This window comes from Buceros rhinoceros, unplaced genomic scaffold (assembly GCF_000710305.1).
Source record: "Buceros rhinoceros silvestris isolate BGI_N320 unplaced genomic scaffold, ASM71030v1 scaffold10597, whole genome shotgun sequence".
NCBI classification, from domain to species: Eukaryota; Metazoa; Chordata; class Aves; order Bucerotiformes; family Bucerotidae; genus Buceros; species Buceros rhinoceros.
In genome coordinates, this window is record NW_010422850.1 from 27,305 (window position 1) to 44,896 (window position 17,592).

The window sequence follows — 17,592 nt, forward strand, 5'->3', positions numbered from 1 at the left end:
GCCCGTGGCAAGGGCAAGGAAACCCATAAAGGCTTTTTTTTTAAAAAAAAAAAAAAAATTAAAAGTCACACTATCCTGCGAATGTCGTCTAACTATGTCTACTGACAAGTTACAGCACGGCAGCTGAAACTCATACTGAAACTACGATATCAGAAGACAGGCTGAGCCGCAATATCCAGCGCATCAAGGGAGAGACAAAATTTGAGATTGTTGTTCTGTGCTACTGCTTCATAATTACGCCATTTCTCATTCCTTCTGTATCAGCCTTCAACCTGCCACCACGGTCACCACAACGTCAGCGCGAGTCACAGTGCAGTGCTAAAATGGAGCTCAACACTGTCACCGCCACTCCACGGAAACATCGCTAGACTGTCACCGTGAACACACGGCAGGGCTGCTGCGACTCCACCGGGGAGGACGAGATGACGTCAGCACGGCTCACCGCGTACCCACGTGGCACCAGGGCTGACTGGTGCTCCCAGCCCCACGCTAGCAGCTGAAGCGTGGGGTAGCCTGGGCTTTGACACCACAGCAGCTGTTTAAGCCTAAATGCAGCAGCGATCAAGTTGTCGGCTACTGAATGTTACATTCAGCAGGCGGGAGACTGAGCTCCACTCACGACCCTGCGGAGACCAGCCAGTGAACAAGGGACCAGCCGAGGAACAAGAAGTCCCAGGAAGGACGGAGGATGGGGACAGGGCACGCTGGAAGCTGACAGGACAGGTGGCTGGGTGGCAGCTGGAGAGGACTGTGTGCCCGAGGGGTGCCGGGCAGGGGAGCAGGCAGAAGGAGGGACCCACTCTGTGGAGCAGTCAGAGTGTGTTAACAGATAACCCTTCCTTAAACCTGGAGAAACCCAGCGCGTGAACGGCTACAGAAACAGGCCAGGAGGTGCTGGGTGAGGTGATTTCTGCTGGTGGGAAAGGAGGAGCACGGCAAGGAAGGTGAGCACCCCGCACCTCCCCAGCCCTTCCTGAGGACAGGGGCTGCTCCGGCCCCGTGTGCCAACCAACGCAGGGACAGGCACGGCAACAGGGGAAGGAGCAGCCAGAGGCGCAGGCACCCTGTAACCTGTTTTCCTTCACAGGGACAACCGTAGCTCCGGTACGGAACAGTGTACGTACAAACTAATGACCGGCTATTAAGTTCACATAAAACGCACATGTATAAATTACAGCAGAGTTACATGCTTCGATGGAGTCTTTCCCCTAAAAGCCACGACACGCTGGGGAACGCTCAGATGTTTGTGGCACAATGTGCAAATAATGTCATTTTGCTCAGGAATAATCTTAAATCTTTTAGGTAACATGATCTGAGGAATTACTCCCCGTTCACTTCTTAAGGGACACAAAAAACCCCATCCTTTGCTTATACGATCATTAAAAAAAGGAAAGAGAGAGGCACAGAATTCACTCGAATATTCATCATTTCCAACCTTAAACCCACAGCGTACAAACAGACGAATCCAGCAAGTCAGAGAGCAAAGCCAATTTAATCTGTGGCTCCCCTGAGGTAAATGTAGTTCACAGTCCTGCCCCCACCCCAACCTCAGCCATAATCCCCGCTTCCTGGAGGTAAGAAAGCACTGGAGTGAGGAAAATTCTGCAGCAGGATATAATGATCCAAAATGACAGGGACAATAATGACAATGAATTTCATGTCTCCCAGTCATGAGCTGGGGATGCTTGACTGGGCTGACTTACACAATTAAATTGTTACAGGTACAGCAGCAGCCGCAGTTATCATCCACGCGCGTTGGGAGGGACGCCCCCGGCAAGCGGCAGCACCGCGCGGGCCCTTTTGTGAAGAGCAAGGGGCCGCTCCTGCAGGGACCCGCACCCTTTGACAGCAGCAAAAGTGGGTTAAAGACGCGAGCCGTTTGGGCTATTGATTCGATCCCTTTGGAGAACGATCAAAGGGCTCTGACGGACAGAGTGCGGCGGGACGCGAGACGCACCGCGAGCGGAGACCCAGCGGATTTGATGAGGGAACTGGGAAGCACCGTTTATAATGGATCCCGCCCACGATACCACCAGCGCCAGCAAGGAAAAACATGGTCACTTCTACCGTGCAGCCAGAGACCACACTTCACTGTCCCCGGTTCCACCAGCAGCAGCCAGCTGCCCCTTCCCTGCAGGATGTCACACACCACCCTATTACACAGGACAGGGTGTATGTGAGAGCGAGGGGCTGTGGGCACCCCCTCTCCCTGGTTAAAGCCATGGTTAGCAGCCTGCGAGGCCCCTCTCCTTCCTCCAGCCACAGTTCTGAAGTACCAAGTGATATGGTCAGCTGTGGGTGTCACCTACAGAAAGTCTTTTTAGGGACAAACCGTCTGAGGGTTCTTCCATCTGGGGCAGGACAGAGTCACGTGGTTGTCTGCAGCCCTAACAGGGTGACACCCCTCGCCGCTCTCCAAATGCTAATTTGTCAAATTCGAGTTACAAAGATGTAATGTTTCATCATTCAGGACACACTGAAATACTACGAAAAAGAGCAACAAGAGCTGAAATAAAAAAAAGCATTTATTCCATTCCTGACAGCTTAACGAATGCCCTCCTCTTCTGCATTGATTTCCGAGTGTCTGTGTGTGCACACGTGTGCGTGGGCAGGATTTCTCATGGGGTTTGCTGTGAACAGGGAAAGCTAAATCCTCTGCCAGAGCTTCCTTCTCTCCCTTCAAATAACCTCCACATTAAAACATTTTAGGAGAGAAAACATGCAGAAATACCGAGAATGAAGGATACCAAGAACTGTTAGATACATCCCAGTGAGCCTCCTGGAAATCCGTGGAACACGACACTAAACACTCAGCTACTCCAATGTGGCACGACAGTCACAGGAGGAGTGCGTGTGAATCCCTGCTTTCAGAAAATAGCCCCAAATTCAGAGAGCAGGGTCAGTCCTAAGATCTCGCATTCGTGACTGACTCCAGAACACAAATTTCCCACACACACCTAAAGAATCATCTTGCAAGGCAAAACACGTTAACAAAAACCTCTGCCAGCAGCTAGAGAGAGAAAAATAATGCACCTGAAAAGGAGCTGTGCCACTTGGCATTTCTAAACACCGAAAACTGAAATACTCTGGCCAGTCGGGTCTCTCCTTTAGTGTCCTTCCTGGTTCTTACCATGAGGAGCTACAGATAATTCAAATGGAGATTAATTCTTCCATTTGCAGCGCTTTCAAATCGTTCTACCCATGATCTCGACTCTCAGCCCAGCCTCTGCACAGAGCCTCTCCTCCAGCTCTCCCCGAGCTCCCTAAGTGGAACTGACAGATCACTGCTCAGATAGCAGCCACGTTCTTCCCCCAAAATGTTGCCTTTTTGCTATTCAGGAGTATCCTAATACCGACAAATGCTAAATGAAGTCTGACATGTACCCCTAAGAAACAAACTTGTAAGTTGTGGCTTCAAAGGAAACCGTGAATAAATAGGACACATTGTGTACACCCAGGCTAACATCCAACATATGCTTTAGTTTCCCGATGCCGAGACAGAGCAAGAATAGCCTCTGGTAAAGGCTGTGATTTGCTCTTGCTGGTACTTCCAACATTTACAATGTACCGTGGGTTTGGGGGTTTTTTTGGTTCGTGGTTTGGTTTTTTTTTTTGCCTGTATAAACAATTTTTAAAATGTAATTAAGACAAGCACAGCACCATTTCAGAACACAACATGTTCATGAATAATGGATTATTCGACATGGCGTTGGTTTGATCCCCAATCACCAAACAAAAAGAGCATTCCTGGTCCTTCCTCCGCAAAGGAATGCGGCACCAGCGGTCACAACCAGACGGGAGGATTTAGCAAATAAAAGAGTAACCTACACAGTGCCTGGTTTTAATTCTTCCCTTCGGTGGCGGTGATCAGCACGCCAGCAGCGAGATGCTGCTGGGAGGAGCTGCTAAGGACAGCCACAAAGAACCTAAGATAGAGACAGGGATGGAGCAAGGCAAGGGACCGGTAAACCGAGATGGAACTGCACACGTGGGACCAGTCCAGCCCCTCTGCTCCGGAACGGCCCATGCCTGTGGTCACTGCTTCGGGAAGACAGAGAAGGGATGGACAGAGAAGATGAAGATAGGACCCACCCTGACACATATACACACATTTGCCATTACTGAATGTTCTGTTTTATGACCAACCCTTCCAAGGGGATTGTAAGGAGTTGAACTCAATCTTGCCATCCCCTTCCCTGCTGCACCCTCACATCCCTTTCCCTGTGTCCTCTTCTCCTCCAGATTTAGGGGACAACAGTAGAATGTTAAAATTCAAGCGCAGCAGTTCACAAGATCTAACGCGTGTTTGCTGAAACACTAGGACTTAAACCACAGCTACTGTGGGCAGAGCACGGCTTAGCTGATCACGATACAGTAATTAGTGTGTTACCACACAATGCTGAGCCCACTGCCAGCCTGGGCCACAGGCTGACCCACAGAGGGGTCACTGCTGGCAAAATCTAGTTCCGAAACATTAAGAATTGATCTAATGCTGCAGTTGAAAAGGTGGTTTTTTTAGAATGAGGTGCAGCCTTAAAGCACTCAAATGCATTTTATGGACTCACAAATGTGACACTTTAGTCTTCAAAACCACTTTATTCATAGAATGGTTTGGGGTGGAAGTGACCCTCAAATCTCCCCCAGTGCAACCCCTGCAGGGAGCAGGGACATCTGCACCCAGAGCAGGGGGCTCAGAGCCCCAAGGGCCAACCTGACCTGGGATGGGGCCAGCGATGGGGCTGCTCCCACCTCTCGGGGCAGCCTGGGCCAGGGGCTCACCACCCTCAGCATCAACAATCTCTCCCTTATCACGCACTGCAGATTGTTTTCAAAGCTGGATCCTCAGGGATACATCATCTTTCTGGTCTAGGATGTCCTCTGTGAATCATCCAGGTTATGAATATTACAGTTTCCATCTTTGGAACGTTGGAGTAGTAGAGAGCTACAATACAGCCAAACTATTTATTTAATTGGAAAAAACTTCAATAGATTATAAATAGATTTCAAGTTACAGTGCTCTTACGAGAAGTGTAATTACAGCTAAGAGAACCACTTCGTTCTCCGTGCATGCTCCTGGGATCCCTCAAAACTGTCTAAGGGATGGCTTATTATAATGAGAAATCAAATCCGCATTCCTCCTATCTGCATTATTTACAGCGGCTCTTGTTACAGTACACAAAAAATACCACAAAATCTCACACCACATTTTGCTTCTAAATAACCTCTTATTTCCTCAAGGCCTCAAAAATCAGAGAGAGAAGATGCAGTCTCCATCAGAGATGAGTAACAGCCAAGTCCATCCTTTAAATCTGCACCCAAGTAAGAACCTACACAGCTATATTCCTGCACATACATTTTTTTTTCTTTCCTTCTGCTGGGCTCTGTATGAGACAACTTGCAATTATCAACATATGCTTTCGCCAGAAGCCTCATAAATACTGTCCGAGTCCAGCATGTTTCCAGAGTCACTCTCACTCCCTCCCAGTACAAAGCCCCCATTGATAAGCTGATGAGCAGAGTAAATGCAGCTGAAGAACAGGCAGAACTGCCTTTACCATCAATTTTGTGTGAAGACCTTTCTGGCTGCCAAAAGGTCAGAAACTACATCTTCAGGTAAAAACTAACTAGAACTGTATCATCAGTGCCGTAAATCAGTGATTAAGCTCTTTATTCCCTGGAGGGCTCCTCCACACCTGCAAGGGATCCACGGACTCTACGGCTTTCTGCCACTGCTGGACACATTTGACAGCTGGATACTACCTGGCTGGCCCCTTTACCAAACTTTCTGTCTAGGAAAAGAAGTGGAAGAGGGCTGGAGAAGGTGGAACATCAACCTAATTAAAAACACACCATGAAAGAGCATCTGAGTCTGCTGCAAAGAAGAGATATTCCATCTTCTCGATGTGCCAACAGAACCGAGAGCACATCAAGAATGTGGCTCCAGCTCCAGAGATGGCACGTCGACCTGAGCACTAACACACGTGAATACGCACAAACTCTTCCCAAACGGAATATCGCTGTTTCTAGACAACAGTGACGACTGCTAAATCACCACTCTATTCTGAAGGCACATCAAAGGCTTGCAGAGAGCAGCGTTATTTCCTCCAACTCAGGCACCGAGTCTGTGTCAGTGTTACACACAAACACACCTAAACCAGCTGATACAACAGATGAAGGAACCTGAGCTGGAGACGTTTTTCCTCTCACGAATTTATAACTCTTAATTTAAAGGAGTTTTAAAGAAAACATTCATGTCTCACAGCATTCTCTAGTATTTGATTATCACTAAAATGAATGCTGTCTTCGCAGAGCAACCAGTGTTACTGGTGACCCAGGCCTCATCCAACCCACAACCACCAGCCACATCACCCAGGCAGGCCTGGAGTTGTTTGCACAGTGGACGTGCTACAGCAAACCGTTGAATATTAGTGGAATGATCGCACTTTCTGGACTTACGACACCTCAGAAGAAGCGTTCAGGCTGAGAAGTGCACAGCAAAATCACACATGGCTGGACAGGGGTAGGGTATCACCATCCACATACTACTGTTCCTACCAGCCAAGAAAAATTCTATATTCTCTCCTACATCCAGTAAGCTGCCATACAAAACATAATTTATCTACGAAATTAACGCTTAAGAGGTAAGCTGAATCCTTCAAGTTGTTGTTCTTCCCTTTAGAAAGTCTATCTATATGGTCTGCTTGAGTTTCTCCCCCAAAACCACAGTGCAACGTGCTAGCGAAAGCAGAGAAAGGCAACGTACCATCGTAGTAGACGATAGCTCCCACAAGGTCGTCTTTGCGTAGCATCGGAAAGAGCTCCAAGGCTCTCGACTTGCTAAGGACGTAACTACTTCTCAGACACTGGCTGCCCGCCACCATGTCATACAGTTTTATTCCAAGCCAGTAGTATGGCAACTGCCACCATCTGCAAGGGAGAAAAATTCCCCATGAAGTGAAAATAAAAAAGTCCTTTTCAGTTTGCAAACACAGATGTTGTCCTTCAGGACACGGTAATTAACGCTGTGTTACACCGGTTTTGCTTTGTACCGTCGTACAAGTTCAGGATATCACGATACAAGGTTAATACACACTGTCAACTGACCTACCCCCTGCAGTCAGCCAGGCAGATTCAAGCCTTGATCTGTTCTAGAATCAGCCTCACAAACTGGCTTTTTTGTACTTCAATATGAGATGTTACAGCTCTGCGTTGAGGAAGAACCAGGCTACAAGAGGGTTCCTCAAACGCTCATCCTGACTAACGCCTCCTGTACGAGCAGGACCAAACAAATGCAGTCAGCTGTGGCCCTCCAGGAGCTCCAGTTATCACAAGCCCCTTCTACTAGGGCAGGAGTAAATCCATACGTCAAGATCGCTCAGCTAAAACTCACTGCTCTAAGGAGCCCATTACAGTGAGTAACTTCGAAAACCCAAATTGCTTTGAGTCCTTTTCCCGTACGAGAAGCCACGAGCTCCCTCGATAGCCAGCCCTCAGGTGCTGCGGAAGGCGAGCGCAGCGGGCTGCTGCTCTGAACGCGGGTGGCTGCACGGACTATGAACACGAGGACAGTGATGGTGACGGAGCGACTTCAGAGCACAGCTTACTTGTAAACTGGCAGCATTATCGGCAAAGGAGCCGAGAGGTGAGGAGCAATTTCAAGCAGATTCGCACGTTCCTCGAGTGCTTCTTTCACCATCCTGTACTGGAAGACAGAAACGTACACGTGAAGCCCCTGCAACAGGATTCTGTCTCTGTCCCATGTTTAATAAGAAACCGTTTATTTATCAAAGCAAATACCTCATGCCATTTTTACTGTTCTTTCAAAGACCCACTAACACTGGCTGAAAATTTCAGAAGTGAAGGAAGATGTTTCCCCAGAAAATTGCGTTCATTTGGAACAGTTTTATTCTGAATGTAAGCGCCCTAAGCCGCGCTGCTCCCAACAACGGGCAGAGCACTGCAGCATGGCTAGAGCCCATTCCAGGGCACGGCTTTTGTGCTGGGTCTCCCAGTTAGACCCCACACCAATGCCGAGCAGCAAACGCAGCAGTGTTCTCCCCCAAACCATCGATACCAATCGATGTGACGCTGCTCTTTGGCAAAGGAGCCAGCTTCTACAGCTGGTAATGGCATGTTTATATATTTTTCCTCGAGAAGTCACTGTTTCTGTGGCAGTATTATAACCGTTAAAACATACTTTAAGCTAGAGCCTTTTCAGTGAGAAGACAAAGCAATTTCTCAAAACCAGAACATCATGCTTCCACCAGCACAAGAATACATGAAATATTTCTATATAAACACTAATTTACCGTATTTTCTTTCCCCACTGCAGAATGCTCACGACAACCACTCGCTCCCCCAAATTCTGATCACGACAGGGAGGAAGCTCCTTTTGTTCTGACGTCAGCCCTGTCCCTGCCTGCCTTCCCCAGAACCCACGGGGTCCATGAGGTACAGCATGGAGATTGCCCAGGACAGAACTCAGCAAAAGGCAGCAGCGCCGATGCCCCCAGCCGGGAAAGCTCGACTGGAGAAGACACTTCCCACGCGCCGTGGCTGCAGAATGCAACAGTCAGGTGTGGGAGAAATAAAAAGGAGTCTTGGCTGTAATTGGGACGGGGGAAGAGTCTCCCAGCAATTTTTGCTTAACAACCAGCATAAACAATTACCTGCTCGAGATCCAGCTTCATGATGGCCTTCTGAAGATACCTCACTCCACCATGGATCAATTTAGTACTCCTGCTGCTGGTCCCTGATGAGAAATCATCTCTTTCTAGAAGGGCTGTTTTTAGTCCTGTGTTACCAGAAAACCAAATTAACTTCTTAAATTACACAATTTGTATGTAATTCATTAAAGACACTTCTCTAGGGTAGAGACAATCACAAGAAAAATTACTCTGTACATGGATAAATTTGTATTCAAAGTGTAGTGCAGTGTCTATATTGTAATGAAAAATTTTAGCCTCCTTCCTGAGGGAAAAGTCAAAACAGAACTTAAACAGAAGCACATTAAAACCTGGATATTTCACAATAGAAAGGCATTACGGTACATTATAGGGGCCACACTCCCTCAAGCAAATTATAGTTCGCATTCATGGCAGGAAGAGAATGTTTTCATGAACACTTTTAACTCTTTGCAGCAGAGACCTCGCTAATGACTCCGACAGCAGAGCAGGGTGGCAGCTGCCATCTCTATCTGCTGTCTAAGAGGTGCCCAAGGCCGGAGCAGAGCCAGCCCCAGGCACACGCGCTGCTCAGGCAGAGCTCGCCAGGGAACGTGACCAACACGTGCACAAACCCAAATGTTACCGAGTATTTCAGAGAAACACTTACTCCGACGCACAGGCACGTTCCCAACGTGGGCAGCTGCTGACAGTTTGAGCAGCACAAGGAAGGGTGAACCACGTGGCCCACTGACGGTCACCCAAATCCACAACAGCGAGCGCTCTGTAACCCAAGGCTGCAAGGCTTGTTCTCCCAAATGCCTGGAATGAGGCCGGCACATTTGTGGCACAAGTTGTGTTCCCAGTTTAGACCAGGAAAAAGCTGTCCACACTGCTTCGTATGGACATCCCTACAAAACCACACACCCCTACACCGTCAACACAACATCCCTTGTACAAGGGAGTGCTGGCATACTCCTCATGAAGGCGGCTGACAGCAGGTTATGTGATGGAAGAGATGTGGGAAACACACGATTAACAAATGCCTTTTCATGACAAGATGCAGGCAACAGCCCAGCCACGTCCTTTGGCACACGCCTACAAGACAATCACCACCGACCTCCAACATCCAGCGTAAGGAAAGCCAACCAAGATGAGTACCATGGGACAAAGACTTGGCAATCTGTCACATATAAAACATACGTGGAAGGACATAGGAGTGACATAACAGCCCCCTCCATCACTGGCAGAACTTTACAGTTCAGAGGGCAAGGCAAAAAGTGAATAAATTCAGTGATGTTGCTACCAAAGCCAAGGGCAGCACCAAGACGCTGCACACCCGAGGAGAAGAGCATCGTCTGCGGTATAAGTTACTCTTTGGGCCTTTCTTCACCCTCTTGTATGGGTGCTTTATGTTACTGGTTGGTGAACACACATTTCACCATCTATTGGTCTCCCAAAACTTTTATGTCCTAAAAAAAATAAATCTAATTATTACTGGTAACTTTCAAAGATCAGAGTAATTTATTTTTGTCAAATGTGACTGAAGATTAATGGATACAATCAGAAATAATTTGGCGAAGATATATCAAGCACATGAAAAGCAAAATTTGTTGTTAAGCGAAGCAAACATAATAAAAGAGCGAGTTCCATGAATGAACAGCAACAATACACAACTCATTAACCAAATGCCTAGGAATATTTCACACTTCAGAAATCTACTGATATCATCAGAACACCAGTAGAAGGATAAACACAGGCACTGTGTGCCTTAACAACTGCATCGGCTACCACAGCACTGCAGAGGTGAACAGATCCCAAGTTATCTTCAGTCACACATGAGAACGATTCGGAACCAGGTTTGAGCTTGTTCGTACCTGCCAAGGGTGCAGACCTGCCTGCTTCATCCATTCAGACGGATCCCTCACTCTGCACAAGACTTTTCCGAATCAAACCACCCAACACTCCTGCAGTCAGCTTTCACCTCTTATTTCTGAGGTGTACCTACAGGTTAAGAACCTGAAGAACTTTAAGGCTATCACCTATGCTTTGCACGAGCATGTGTTTTCTGTTCTAGTTCCAAGACCGGAAACAAGGTCTACAAACACAGAAACGAAGGAGGCTGGTTCTCCCTCTTGCTGGCTGATTGTACTGAAAATAACAGAGAGAACACACTCCGAGACAAGCTTTTCTCACACGTTTTATGCAGCTTTTGGGTAAGAACACCATATTCTGGAGGAATACAGCATCGACTCCTGGGCTACGAAATGCTACAGCCTCTCCCGCAGAAGCAGCACCCATCCATTCTCCTCTCTGTATGTGCAAACCTCTTCTCCTTAAACTTCTAAAACAACTTACTCTCTTTGAGAATAATTTTCTAGCAGCTTCTTAAACCAGTTACACAGCTGCTCCCCCAGAAGAGCGGAAATGGGAGCAGGGCTCTGCTGCATGGACCTTCAGAGTGCATGGTGCCAGCACACAGCGCTGCGGTGCCAGACAGGCTCCAACCCCACAGCGCCCAACGTGTTTGCAGGAGCGGCAGGTATCTCGTGTGAGAAGGAACCCAGCTGGAGGGAGCCACGGTGCCTCACCGAGGATTCACGCCTGGCCCCTTCAGAACAGCTGCCAAAAGCTGTGCAAGGCTTGTCATCGGTTTGCTGCAGGTATTCTCCAGCACAGCCAAGTGGAGCGTGACTACAGATAAAGCCAGGAAGCAAGGAGCGGCAGGGACTGAGGAGTCTGTCTGACAGCGTCCAGCAGGAAGGTTTCTGTTAGATGACTGCGCACGAGCACATAGACAATAAAGACTCTGCTCAAACAACAAAATGCAATGATGGTTTTTCTTCAAGTTTATTTTAGCTTCTGAGAACAGAAGTTTTGTGCCCAGACATTCAGAGTTACACCTTTTCCACCTTCAGGTACTCCTGAAAAGCCAATCTGATAAGCGTATCCACGTAATCCACGAGTTAGAATGCGGTTACATCCCCAGCCTTACCTCTAGTGACGGCATCTAAGGCACAGCCACATCCTGTGGCTCCTCCGCCGATAACAAGGACATCGAATTCACCGGTGGTTTGCAGGGCCAAAATCTGTTGTTCTCTTGTGGGGAAATCCTTGTTTCTGGGGACAGTCACAGCTTCTGCAGCTTGAACCCGCACAAAGGCACCCTGCAGAGGGTACAGGCACCATGTGAGGATCTGTATGGATTGTGTACACACACACACACACAACCAGATCACAGCATTTTCCACAGCCATGAAGACAAACTCAAGTATTCCCCATCACTTCACCCAGATCTAGTAAGAATAACATTGTGTTAAAAGACCATGGAGCAGCAAACAGCACTGAACCCGCGAAGGGCTGGCACACGCCTCCTTCATCTTGCCTACTTCAGTATGATGCTGCATTCGGGTGCTGCTGCCTGTATTAATCATTTCTAGGAACAGTCTTCTGCTGTGTCAAATGCTACCGGCTGCTCGGGAGCGATGTTAATAAACAGACGCGTGGGCAGGCTCTCGACTTCCTACCAGAAAAACCCATCAAAGCGAAGCACTTACAGATGAACGTACGTTTTCTATTTTAAAACCGATTTCTTGTGCAGCAGCATTAATCCAAGCTCAAACTCTACCAGGTTCCCGAGACCCTGTGGTTTACTGTCAAGTCCAGCACACAAGAACACCAAAGAAACACTTTTCCCATCGCCTTTTTGGGAAGCTTCCAAGCACGGCAATTTATACCCTGCAGCAGCTTTTCGTTACAGTGGCAAAACTTCGTGATGTGGCAGTTTCCAGACAAGCTCAGATCTTACTGGAACGGCTTTGAGAATCTTCCCAGCACTCGGCCTGACATTCCAGTAGCCACCATTGCTCTCCAGTTTGTGACTGTGCTGAGAAAGGCTGAGGTGTGGCTCACCAGCTAAGCTGGGCCCTGGTTTAACTGTTAAGGTTTTAAGCAGTTTCTGAAGGTTCCTCCATTAAAAGCAACTCAAACTGAACTCTGAAAACCCCTGCAGTCACAGGAATCCCCAAGCCCTGTTACTGGTCAGCTCTGAGCACCATCGCTGAGGGCTCATGTCCACCACGTTAATCTCACACACAATGGGCTGCAGGCAGATGTTGTAGCGATTCAGACAGTGAAAAGCCCCCCAAAGCCATGCTCACTTTCCTCTTTGCTTTCAGCTCCAGCTCCACCTTTTCTTCCAACTCTTTGCCTCCCAGATTTTCCTCATTCACCATCTCTCGTTCTGCACAAAACCCAACAGTGGATTTCTCTCACCACCGCTTTGTAAGACCCGACAGACCCATCTTTTCCAGCTAGTAAAGTGCCCTGGCAGACAAAGCACCTGCATTTTAAGAAGCATAGTTGAGGTACTGGCCACCAAGCCAGGACAGCCACTGCATGGCCCAGCCTGTCAGTAGACCCCCCATGACCTCAAGAGCATCACCTGAGCCAGCGCTTTCAGCAATAGCCACATCCTGGCGCTCTGGATTTTGTTCTGACGAGAACAGTGCTACCACGAGTACCCGGCACCTCCACAGGAACCATTTCACCTGCTACTGATTTGAAATACGTACGTGAAAACAGATAAACGCCTCCTGCTCAGACTGGGACCGGAGAATTAATTGGCCAGTTCAGAATGGATCAAAATAAACAAGCAGGAAATTAAGAATTAACATTGTCCCAGAGCTCTGGAAGCAGATCTCTGGAGTTAAAGCAGACAGCAATTCTCGCAGGGGGCCTGCTGTACATTACCAGCCAATCCAGCTGTGCACGAGAAGGTTGAGCTCAGATTACGTGATGTATACAACCAAAATATTTTTGTTCGACATTATTTGTTCATTCTTCAGCAGCATTATGATTGAAACGTGTTAGGAACATTGAGAAATAACACAAATCAATGAATAAAACCTAGTAACTAGTAGCCAGGTCTAAAGGAAGCACGTAGTCAGAAGACAATTACTGCTCAAGTTCACCCTATAATCAGGGGTTACACCGACTACGACACCGGTTGCTCATACAAACTGGGACAGCAGCACCACCTCCACTGCAGGAGCGATACAATTCCGTCCATGTGGAAAGTCAGAGTAGAGAGTGCTTTGCTTTATGTCAAGGATTTGTATCTTCCCAGGAATAAAGTGAAAATTAAGATTTAAGTCAGCCGAAGTCTGGCAAATGACAACTCCAGCTACAGCATCACCACTGATTTTCCCCAGGGCTGGTGCTGTGGTTTCCGTCGGGGCCACCTGCGGCCCAGGCACGGCTCGCTCCTCTCCAGCCACACGAGCAGCCGCACTAAGCACCCAACTGTGGCCCAGGCTCAGCCACCAACTACAGATTCACGGTAACGAAAGGTGTCCTCATTAGAAGCTTGTTTAACCCCCCCCAACCTCAAACAGAGACACAGGCACTGCCAGCCCCAGGAGTTCAGGGAGTCACAAGCCGCACACAGACAGTGGAGAGGGTGAGTCGGAGCATGGCAGAGGGGTGAACCCTGATGAGCCTCCCAGTTCCAGCCTCCCCTCGCTCCCCCCTGTTTACACACCAACACGTGGCTGCTGGCAAAGATCACCCCATGAGCCACAGAGTTCTGGCGCTTCAGGAGAACTCAGTGGCCTCCTTGTTCCGAGCAGTGAGTTCTGCCCGTTCCCAACCCCTGGCTCCTCCTGCCCCACTCTCTCCCCAGACCACTTGCCTCCAGCAGTGCCAGAAACTTTTACATCCCCCAAGGAACAGCGGAACCTCTCATATCCCTAACGTATGGTCCTCTGAAATTCCAGAATGGGTTTTTCCAGGGAGTTTGATGCTGGGAGCATCCAGCCTTTTCTGCCTTCGCTTTCCCCTTGAGCTCCTGAATTCCACCACAAGGCTGCGGCTCCCTGGGTTGTGTGGCAAGTGTTACCGACTGGCTTCCTCCTGGTTTTTCCTCTGTGCTGCCACATTAAGCATGTTTTTAGTGCCTTGTCACTGCAGAGAATGCACAGAGACGGCTGGTGCCCATTTCCCAGTTCCCCTAAATAACACCCTGTGACTCGGAGACAACAGTGACAAGAAGGAGACAGCCGTGGTTCAGTCTTGCCTGTGTTCCAATTGATCACGTTCAGCTACATATGCTTGACTTCCTTACACGTTAAAAAGCGAAATTCCCCACCTGAGAGTGAGTTTTGCACCCTGTTCCCAGACATGCCATCATCAGCAAAACAAGTGTTTTTGCAGCGTACAACTTAACCTCAGGGAAATACGAGGACACAAGAAACACCACTCAGAGTTCAGCAAGTACCAGCAGCATTTCGGTTTGACTCTCTTTGGTTTGTTTTTAAAGACACGAAGTACAATGCACAGCTCACAGCACAACTCCCCAGCCCCTGACACGGCGAGAGCCTCCCAATGAGCAGGGCAAGGCGAGGAAAGTGATTAGCGCGCGAGGGACTGATGTAGATATGATTCATCGTGCTGTCAATTAAATGCAGGAGTGGAGAAAAGCCGCAGACAGGGATTCCATCTGCAACAACGTGATTAGTTTGGCAGTGAACAAGTATGTTTACTGAAATAAGCAATTGCTGTTTATATCTACAATTTCTCAGGCAAGAGTTCCTTGAATGGTTTTGATTACACTCTTAGCGAGAAGAAATTTAGTTTGGCAGTTTGAATTCAATCATGAAGTTATAAAGTGATCTCATAATCCCGTTCAGTGCCTAACGTTCCAGGTATGTTCAGTGAACGTACGTTCAGTGCCTAACGCTCCAGGTACGTTCACAGAGCCAAATCCATCATCCTCGTTCATTTGAAAAAAAGGGAAGTAATTAAACAAACCCCAAAGCAGATCCCGCATCATCATACTATCACACTCGGACTGATTCCCCTTGATGAGCAGTTCCTACTGAGCACTATCCACACAGCTTGATGGGTTGAAGTGGAGGCACAAAAAGTTCAATCAGCACGAGGAGCTGGAGGTTCCCCTGTCTGCATCACCAGCAGCGTTAGAAGTGCCGGTGAAACAGCTGCACCAGCTGGCTCCAGCACCTTTGCCATTCAGCTAGCCGATTACGTGAGGACAAATCAATCAATTCTGTACCGAGCCTGTGGATGTCATGTCTTAGAGGGCTCCAACCTCACCTCAGAGGCAATTCCTCTTTCAGGAGCACATGGCTGGTAGTTAGCGTAGAGCACAGTGGTTTGAGAGCTCCTGTGCTGTTTCAGATGAAATTCATTTACAGCAGCAGCATTGAAAAAAACTGTAGCAGTCTCCACACACTTCTGCTTTACCCCAGACCAGTCTGGGAGGGACTCGTTGCTGCAGAGCCCTGCACTCCTGCTGTGAAGGGCTCCCCAGCTGCCTCCTTTTGTCTGGAAAGAGGTGTTTCTTTTTCATCTCACCAAAAGCCTCCTTGTGAGGCTTCAGCATTAGCCCTCAGCAGCCCAAACCAGTACAGCTGCACAGAAGGCTCAACCAGCTTCCTTAGGGCAACGGTTATTCAACAGGAAGGAACCACTCCTGCGGGTGTTTACTGAGAGGTTTTGCTGGAATTAGTCATCCCTACCTGTCCCCTTACACCCAGTGTTAACCTAACCCAGTTTATCAACACGGGAAGTATCCAGTGAGCAGGTTACCGTCAGAGACACACAATGTGATATTCATCTGTCAGCTCAGAGTTCCATTCCCAACAGTCCTGTCCTGTCCACACATGTTCCCATGCTCCCTTTGCTGGGCAGGAATTGTGTGTTGCCAAAAACCTGACACACCGCAAGGACAATTTACTGCCCTGCTCATATACCACACAGAGCGGGATTCTCGGGTTACAGCACCGCGACTGCTGCTGCAGGAATGTGATCCAAATGCCACTGCACACGTGTGTGTACAGAAAAATCAGCTGGGATAAAACTCTTCAACTCCAGGACAGAGGAGACTCACTGGAGCGGTTTACTCCATGCTGTTCACATACCGACCCCCTCCCAGACAGGCTTTGACCCTCAGAGCCTGCACAGACAATTTAAATTTCAACAATGGCAATTGCTGACACTCGTCCCTTTGAGTAGACAGACCACTCACCGGAATGCTCGACTAACAAATCCCAACAACCTCCCACCCACGGGCAAGGGCCAGAACTTTACCTGCCTTCCGTCCCCCCTCAGCATTCCCTGGGACGGCCAAGCTTCATAGAAACCCTGAACACCAGCGGAGTGAACGTGGACAGCAAAGACAGATCCGCTAGACCGTGTGTCCAGGGTTACCGGCCAGCGAGGCCCCTCCCGGGTGAGCGGCTGCCCCAAGCTGCAGGGTGCTGGCCCCAGCACCAACACCCAGGCCAGAGCCTGCAATGCTGCCACAGGTGAAAACACCGAGCGTTTTACTCCTGCCTTACTGCATGATGGATTCTGTTCTCGATGTACCAACAGCTCCCCAACAACGTACAGCCAGTTAGTGCACATCTGGGGACAACGTCCTTCTCTGGCGAAGGAAGACAAGATCTCTGCCCTGGCACCTATTTGAGCAGCAGGTCTTGTTAGAAAGAGGACCCACGGGCTGAGGGACATGCCCACAGATCGGACACGTCAACGCAACAAAGGGACTGTCCTCCTCGGCATCAGTCCCCCCGGTTACCTTCCTCGTGCTGCCCTCTACAAGGTGTTTAAGGCAGCGGCTTTCAGGGACATCTCGTGGGAAACGCATGAGTTAGTAACACGTGAAAACACCACGCTCTTCACAGGACAGACCCATCTGCATACACAAACACTGGGAATTTTCAGATCCTTTGTAGACAGATCCTACAGAACAGGTTAGAAACCGGGGGATGAGTGATCACCTTCCGTAAAACTTTGGGGTTTAACCTGTCTCTGCAAATTCACAAAGGCCATCCATTCCCAGAAAAAGGGGCATTCCCCGAGTTCTGGAGCCTGCACACACAACCAGTGCGTAGTCCAGACCGCTCTT

The 17,592-nt window shown here is 48.7% G+C and overlaps 1 protein-coding gene across 1 annotated transcript in view; it reads right to left on the reverse strand.

The window, feature by feature from the left end:
- Window positions 1–17,592, reverse strand: part of GPD2 (glycerol-3-phosphate dehydrogenase 2 (mitochondrial)) — a 40,159-nt gene that overhangs the window by 20,844 nt on the left and 1,723 nt on the right. Inside the window, exons 3-6 of the mRNA XM_010140207.1 lie at window positions 11,659–11,830; window positions 8,670–8,794; window positions 7,605–7,702; window positions 6,764–6,927 (exon numbers count right to left, since the gene is read on the reverse strand). Of these exons, the coding sequence (XP_010138509.1) occupies window positions 6,764–6,927; window positions 7,605–7,702; window positions 8,670–8,794; window positions 11,659–11,830 (559 nt within the window). The remainder of the gene's footprint in view (window positions 1–6,763; window positions 6,928–7,604; window positions 7,703–8,669; window positions 8,795–11,658; window positions 11,831–17,592) is intronic.